The 8,503-nt window shown below is 33.0% G+C and overlaps 1 protein-coding gene across 1 annotated transcript; it reads right to left on the bottom strand.

The window, feature by feature from the left end:
- Positions 1–591: 591 nt before the first annotated feature.
- On the bottom strand, positions 592–8,503 carry LOC130974004 (probable LRR receptor-like serine/threonine-protein kinase At1g06840). Its single transcript, XM_057898709.1, has 22 exons — positions 8,398–8,503; positions 8,231–8,297; positions 7,775–7,879; positions 6,532–6,682; positions 6,364–6,435; positions 5,738–5,809; positions 5,518–5,661; positions 5,371–5,442; positions 5,209–5,280; positions 4,810–4,884; positions 4,526–4,594; positions 4,344–4,412; positions 4,198–4,269; positions 4,011–4,097; positions 3,870–3,938; positions 3,233–3,747; positions 2,798–2,956; positions 2,413–2,696; positions 2,169–2,220; positions 1,593–1,837; positions 1,332–1,466; positions 592–1,147 (listed from the first exon to the last, which is right to left on the bottom strand). Exons 2-22 carry the CDS (start codon positions 8,247–8,249, stop codon positions 800–802), a joined length of 2,886 nt encoding a protein of 961 aa, XP_057754692.1. The 5' UTR covers positions 8,250–8,297; positions 8,398–8,503; the 3' UTR covers positions 592–799.

Raw genomic sequence — 8,503 nt, 5'->3', positions numbered from 1 at the left:
GAGGAGGAGGAGAAAGAGGAAAATGAGAGAGAGAGGAAGGTGAGAAGGGAAAAAGAGAGATAGGAGAGAGAGAGAGAGAGAGAGAGAGAGAGAGGAAGGTGAGAAGGGAAAAAGAGAGATAGGAGAGAGAGAGAGAGGAAGGGGGAGAGGGAGGGAGAGAGAGAAAGGGGAGAGAGAGAGAGAGAGAAAGAGTATGTAATTTGGTTTTGAAATTAGGTTTTGATTTTAATTTGGTTTTGGTTTTGGTTAACCTGTTAAAAACCGGTTTTTTTAAATTTGGTTTTGGTTAACCAATTTTAAAAAATATGGATATGATTTTTAAAATGGTTTTATTAAACTGGTTAACCAAAATGTGGCTATGGTTTTTTAACCGGTTAACCACATTTTGGTTTTTTTATGCACACCCCAACTAGTCACCATGCTAAGTAAAATTAAGCTATAGTTACCAGTTAATTAGAATGAGTAACCAGTTCCATGTTTATCTACTGTGGGGACCGATAATAATTACAGAAATATTATGCCAAAAATCAGTTATACATGTATTGTTTTATACATTTTTGGTATAAATTTCATATTCCAATATGCAGTTTATATTTTATAGGGTGATTATTTTTGTAGCCGATTTTTTGTATATTAACAAGTGTACTTTTACATTAAAATATTCTGGTATTGTCAAATTTACATAATGGAAATGATAAATTCACAAATGGTCCTATTTAGCAGTTTTCAACATGAGTCAGTTGATACGTTTTTACTGAAATTTTGTTGCCAGAAAATGATTTCTATCACTTGCTTGGCATCAACGTGGAAGTATTGTTGAAATGGCACCACTAACAAGGCAAATTTCTGAAGCAGATGAAGATCCATGATGGTCCTTACTTGGCATGAATGATGATGATGATGATGATTGCAGTGAACTGTCATTATGGCAAATGATATCTGAGAAAGAAGTTTCTGTTCCCGGCAGCATTGCGGCTATGTTTTCGAGCTCCCTCACCACATCAAGCATTGATGGTCTCTTCTGAGTAACATCATGGCAACAATTTATGGCCAGAGTTGAGAATCTCTCAATACAATCTGAGGGGTAGGAACCCATTTTACTGTCTATGATGGAAAATATCATGCCTGAATTATAAGCCATATTCACCTGAAGCAATCAAACAATCTTTGTGTCATGGAAACAGCTTATTGATTTGCATTTTCTTGGTTCAATATATCATACTCAATGAAGATGTCTTTCTTTCTTAAACAGTCAAACATCTCAAATCATCTAACAGTTCTCAGTTATCATCTTCGTAGTCACCAAAGATGATTATAGAATAAACAAGTACCTCGCGAACAATGTTTTTCCCATGTGATATTGGCTGCATGCCAGTCAAAAGCTCCATAAACACAACTCCAAGACTATAGACATCGCTCTTATCTGTCAATTTATGAGTTAACAAGTACTCTGGATCCAGATAACCCTGCAAGAAAACTAACAACTTAAGGAATGTTCTAATCAACCTGCAACTACAATTAGTCTTAAAAAGCCTGCATAGGAATTTCATAATTGCATTGCCAATGATTGCATAGTTTAATGATAGTCTTACTGGTGTTCCCTTCACAACTGTTGACACATATTTAGGTTCATTCCCTTCATCTAGGTGTGGTGCAAGCCGCGACAGTCCAAAATCTGCTACTTTAGCAATCATCTTGGAGTCTAGGAGTATGTTTGATGCTTTGATATCTCTATGGAATATCGGAGGATTCGCCTCAGTATGCAGATATAGTATTCCTTTGGCCGAACCAATCGCGATGCGCAATCTCATACCAAATGTTAAGTTTCCCTTTGTGCCTGCCACATTATAATATCCATAAAGTTAGCCCTTTAATCATGGTTGTTAACTCTCTTTTCCTTATGTTGTTCTTAATCTTTTTCTTGCCTTTTACTAATTTGATTATCAGATACATTTCCTTTCTGAGTTGATTTTTAAAACTTCCACTCAAGACAATATCTCATTTTAGGAGTGAAAGAGAGATTCTTCAAAACAAATTTATAGAAGTTTCATACAAATTTAATCCTTATGAACTCACAATGCAAATAAATTAGGTAGTAGCAGATATCTGTATTGTACTTGACTTTTAGACTAGTTCTAATAGATTTCAAAGGAACTACATTCTCATACCTGAAAGCCAATCGCGTAAGTTGCCATTAGGCATAAATTCATAAACAAGCATCTGAGTCAGAAGAAATATTTATTGTGAATAAAACAAGTTCAAATTGATATCATGGAACTCTAATGTAAAAGTTATGACAGAATCTTATATAAGAATATGAGTATGATTTCTAACTTCAGAAGATTTCTTGACTACACCAAGCAGTAGGACCATTACATTCTTTATTTTGATCACATAGTAATTACAAAATACCTGCTCCCCTTCTTGATCACAATATCCAATCAAGGAGACTAGATTTCGATGATGTAACCTCGATAGTAGTTCAATCTCATTCAAGAATTCCCTTGTTCCTTGTAGGGAATCTTCTTGTGCTCTCTTTATGGCAACAATTGTTTCATCAGGTAGAGTGCCTTTATAAACGGTTCCATAACCTCCTCGGCCGACTTGATTCGAACTGCTAAAACTATCAGTGGCAAGAACCATTTCTTTGAAAGTGAATTCTTTTACACCATCTATTTTGATAGGAATACTAGAGGCTGCAAAATGATAAGCATTTTGATCACAACTGTTAACTATAAACCGAAAAGTACACTTTTAGAAGACATCTCAAAAGGCCTTATGTATAGTAATAACTCACAGCGACGTCTTCTCGAAAATGTGTCCTGCTTTTTGATATCTCTTCTTACAATAATGAGAGTGACTATTGCTGAGATTGCTATAACAACTGCCACAGCTGCTACTACAGCAAAAATGATTTCCAATCTTCTACTTTTGCTCTTTTCTGATTTTGTAATTACTATGGAAACAAGCACAAAAGAAGGATCAAACAATAAAACTAAAACAGGAAATTTGGACAAGAATTTTCTGCTGTCATATTATGTAGACAAGATTCTCTGCTTTTGTTTTGCAAAAATCTCCACTTACTTTAAAGAGAAGCAAATGTGAATCCTATTAGAGTTTTTATTACCCTACAAGTGGTGGCATGGTACTAGAACAAAAGTATAAGATGTGAATTCAACATAAAAACTAAGCATTGCAAAATTGGAAGCTAGACAGAAAAAGAAAAACTTACAATATTCATAAGGTCCCTCAAGGGTGAAATTCAAAAGTTCATATGGCCCATAAAAATCACTTCCACCAAAATTCCACGACGAGAATATGCTTCGCATTCGATAGACCTCGGATGAATTGAACTGATTGCGTGAATAACTAGCCTCAGGAAAGAGTTTCAAATACATCCTAAGACGAGTATCTTCTTCTTCCCAAGAATATGAATCTACTGATAGCTGATAGAAGTCCAAGTTCAAAGCATGGGTAACATATGATCTAAATGAAGCTTTGTATGGTGGGAAGAAAGAAAAACTCGGGCTTTTCAGCCGGTATCCAATTCTAAGAGGTGATGCACAAAAGCAAGGAATAGGTGAATCTGGGACATATTCAAAGAAATCATTCACTGAACAAGCTTGAGGGGGACATGTAGTTGTTGAATTTGTTAAGTAATTGTCTTCTTCTTCTCCTTCAAATCCACATTGTTTGGCCAATATTCCACTAGTTTGAGAACTCTTACATATAGGATTTCCTCCAAGCCTTGTAAGAAAAAGAAATAACAAAACACAAGAAAAGTAAATTATTCGGACAACATAGGCAAAACCAATTTTTGCATATAATTTTCATAGTTAACATGAAATGCATAAGAGGTGACAAAAAACCTTAAGGTGACGTTTGGCGGAGGACTCGGATCTCCCAAAATTCTTGAAAGTGAGTTGTTTCGTAGGTCGCTGCATAAAGTAGAAGAACACATAAACATACACAAGTTTGAAAAATTAGTAGGTTTCTGATTCAGTATTTACATTGTTAATTTAGCATTAGTAGTGAGAGTCATCTTCTGCCATATCTTAGCAGAGATTGATCCTGAAAAGTTGTTGTTCTCAAGAGACCTGTATTTGGCAATAACTTAGATATCAAATCACTTGAAAGAATAAATTCATTAAATTTAATAATTTCAAAGATGTCATGTTATAATGAAAACTTTCTCACAGTCTTTGAAGAGAAGGTAGCTCTGAGAAGTATCCAGGAATTGATCCATTCAGATTGTTATTAGAAAGATCACTGCAACAGCAAGAAATGACTAAATGGAAATCATTGCTACCAAAATGAAATTAAACTAACAGACTAGATCATACATGGTAGTCATATTTTCAGCAAGTTTTTTCGATGGTATGGGTCCAATAAGATTGTTCCAGCTAAGATCTCTGAAATAGAAGAGCAGGCAGACTAAATACATCATCAAGAGTAAACAGTTCCTACTATCATCACGCACCAACACGAAGCAAAGACACGAGGCGTATAGTATAGTTAAACATACAGATAGTAAAGCTGTGGTATTGAACTGAGATCAGGTACTTCTCCTATCAAACTGCAGTTTCTGAGACTTCTGTTATGTCAAAATATAAAAGCATCAGTTCAGCTAATAAATTCAAGTTATAAAAAAATCTTAAACTAGTTTGAGTTCATATTCTTCTTTTCTGTATGTTTTTCCTCATAGAATAATTTTAACTCATTGCTGTTTTGTTGATCTCTCTACATTTAATTCCAAAACAAAACAAGCCTTCAAGATTTAGAAGCTGTATTGTACTTAATAGCACTTACAATTTTGCTAGTCTAGATAAGTTTGCATAGGAAGAAGGAACTCTGCTCCCTGTGAAGTGATTGTTATCAAGTTGGCTGCAACAAGAAACGAACAAACAAGAAGCATGACATAATGTTAGGATGCAGTAACTTTGCACCGGGCAACGAAAATTTCAGGATAAATATGCAATGCCCTGCATAGGTATTAAAGAATCAAATTTCCACAAACAAAGGAGTTTTTATTAGCTTGATAAAATTTGAAAGGCTACATAACAATATCATCATATCATACAATGCAGTTAGTTTGATATTTTTGTATCAGCATAATACCAAGAATGCAATTGACCAATTGTGAGAATGCTAAATGAATCCTAGATTTTCACATCTTAACCTAAATTATATTGGAAGAGGAGAATATACAGTATCCGCAGCTGGGGTAAGATGGAGAATTCTGGTGGAAGATAGCCAGATAAATTATTGGTATCCAGAAGCCTGTAAAGCCATTCCAACAAACAAAAAGTGAGAAGAACTTTTTAACAAGAATAAATCAGAAAATAGACTAGAAATTCCTTAAAAACTCACAAGTGAAGAAGGTTGGATAGGTTTGAAAGATTGGGAGGAATTTGACCACTAAATGAGTTGTTGTTCATATGGCTGCAAGAACACAAACAAATAAATCATAACAATTGCACAAGTTGGCGAATGAAGACGGAACGAAAATGGACTAACATGTGCTTGACAGAGCTCAAGTTGGCGAATGAAGGCGGTATTGGACCAGAGAGTTGGTTTTGATCAACTTGAAATCTGTTTAGATTTTGAAGATTGCCAAGCTCATATGGTAAATTACCTGATAGTGCATTTCCATTCAGGAGCCTGTGCACACAAATATGTTAGCTTCTCACAAAAAGTAATGATTCAAACAAAGACTTAGTAACCTTAGCAATCTTACAAGAATCTCAATGATGTGATATTTCCTATCTCCCTGGGTATACTTCCTGTTATGTTATTCCACATGAAGTTCCTTGGAGAACAAGAAACATGGAGATGTTAGAGTATTAACTAAAACTCTCTGATAACATTTCTAGATAAAATCTCTTTTTTATCCTGAAATTTGTCAGAAGTTTTAAAAATATTTCTAAATTTTATTCTGTTTCAATTTTGTTCTAAAAATTTTCGATGTACATCAAATGTACTTCTAACAACTAAATTTTTAAAAAAATTACGACCAATTCAGTTGCTCGACAACTAGGAACCAGTGATAGAACTTTGCGGCTGACTTTCTAGTGTTAAAGGTTGTTCTTGTGAAATTGTTTCTAAATTAGTCCTAAGTTTTTTGAAAAATTAGCTGCCAAGGGTACATTTGATGCAAATTAAAAATTTTTAGAACAAAATTGAAACAAAATAAAACTTAGTAGGATATTTTAAAAACTTTTGACAAATTTTAAGGACAAAAAATATATTTTAGCATAAACAAATGTTATTTGTACATATACGACATAGAACGCCGTGCTGACTTGTGGCACAAAATCCCATACAAAATATGTACAAATAAAACGACTCGTTTAAATTGCTCACATTATCTCTAGTTGAGATAGCTGACCAAGTTGTGGTACCAAATTTCCAGAGAGATTCATAGTCATTAAGTAGCTTCAGTAAAATTAACATAACAAAAGTACAGTTAGAAGAACACACAATTTATCTATAAAAATTAGAAAATAGAGAAAAAAAAAACAGAGTCATTACAGCTCTTTGACATGGAAATGACCATCAGCCCCAACATTTAGAGGACACAAGACACCATTCCAATTTGATGTACATGGATCACCTTTGTTCCAGTTCCACAAATGGTTTAAGGGATCAATCAAACTTTTCTTGATTTGTAACAATGCATCCACTGCAAATGGAACAAATATAAACCAATGATCAAGGTTAATATTTGGAATAGTAGTAACTACCTTCTTCCAGCTAGGATGACTGTTGTAACTAAATAGTACAAATACTAAACTACTCTTGGAGTAGCTTCCCCTACAAGCTATCTTTCTCTTGTGTATAAACTGAAAACTCACTCAATTGAGATTTGAGAAATCACAATATACAGTTCAAAAAACACTCTCTCAAATTAACTAATCTCCATAAACACTTTGCTGACACTTGAATTAGAGGCTATTAAATTACTCTGTCAATTTATATAGTTTCACCAAATTTATAATTAAGTCTCTATAGTTTAAAAGTTTTATAATTTAGATTCCTACGCTGTTTTAAATTTTGTAATTAGGTCCTTGTCGTGCCAAAAACGTTAGAGTTATTAGAAAATTCCACCCCAAATTGAAAACACCCACATTTAAGAGCTAAATTCCTAAACTTGAATATCCTCTTATTTTTAGAATAGGTTTAATTACTCTGTTGGTTTCTGTAGTTTCGCGAAATTTTTAATTAGGCCCCTATACTTTTTTTTTTCTTTTAATTAGGTCACTGCACCAAATTTTTTTTTCAAGTAGGTCCCTCTTAGTAGTAATTGGCTTAATTATATAGGGACCCAACTAAAAAAAAAAATTGGTGTAGGGACTCAAATAAGAAAAAAAAAAGTATAGGGACTCAATTGAAAAAAGAAAATTGGTGTAGGGATCTAATTAAAAGAAAAAAAAAGTATAGAGACCTAATTGAAAATTTCGCAAAACTATAGGGACCAACAGAATAATTAAACCTTTAGAATATTATGATAAGTCTAATGTTTTTGGTAATACAAGGACCTAATTACAAAATCCAAAACAATATAAGAACCTAATTAAAAAGTTTTAAACTATAGAGATTTAATTACAAGCTTAATAAAATTATAAAGACGGTTAGAATAATTTAACCAAAAATAAAGGAAACTAATTTCAATGTTATGCAAGCATAGTTTTATCTATGGAGGCAAGAAGCCAAACGTAGAAAATTTTCAAAGTCAACGCATTCAAATTATACATAATTAAATCTGCAAACTCACCTTCTGAGGGGTGTGTGCTCTGTGCCACTGTTGTGGAAATTAAATAACAAAATGAAACAGCCAAAACATATCCATGTATCCTTCTCCTATTTGAAATCATAGTACCTAGAATAATAGAATTGTAGTTGAAATGAATAACGTGTAAATATATAGTATATTAAAAGTTAAAACATTTGAATAATGATAAGATTGATATAATCAACCAAATAAAAATGCCAAAGCTCAAGCTATGCAGTATTATTTGCAGAAGGAACATATAGTATTAACCAAAATAGAAAAGAGCTAAATCAAAGCTTGTGGAAAGGAAATTTCAAAGCTATTCAATTATTGAAATTTTTCTTTAAGATATATAGGAATTTCTCATACTATAAGTAGTTAGTTAATGATTATGATGTACAAAGAAATTATTAAAATTTATATACATTTTTAAGATGATTGTGAAGTTTAATAGCGTACCCATGCTGGTTGTGCTCATCGCTGAAGCCAAAGGAACATTTCAAGCAAAGCATGAAGCCATAAAGAGCTGAATCAATGATTAACTTATTCAAGCAAAAAAATAAAAAATTGTATATAAAAACAAAAAAGGAAAATTTAAATGAGTAAGCAGAAGCTCAGGCTCTTACTTGAGACGGTTACAAGTTTTCATAGCACAAGTGAGAGTTTGCAGCACTGCTTAGTCTTTAAAATTTTTATATATAACCGTCTTAACATAATTTTTTTCTATAAACT

The sequence above is a fragment of the Arachis stenosperma genome, chromosome 4, assembly GCF_014773155.1.
Source record: "Arachis stenosperma cultivar V10309 chromosome 4, arast.V10309.gnm1.PFL2, whole genome shotgun sequence".
NCBI classification, from domain to species: Eukaryota; Viridiplantae; Streptophyta; class Magnoliopsida; order Fabales; family Fabaceae; genus Arachis; species Arachis stenosperma.
This window is presented reverse-complemented; position numbering and strand designations above follow the sequence as displayed.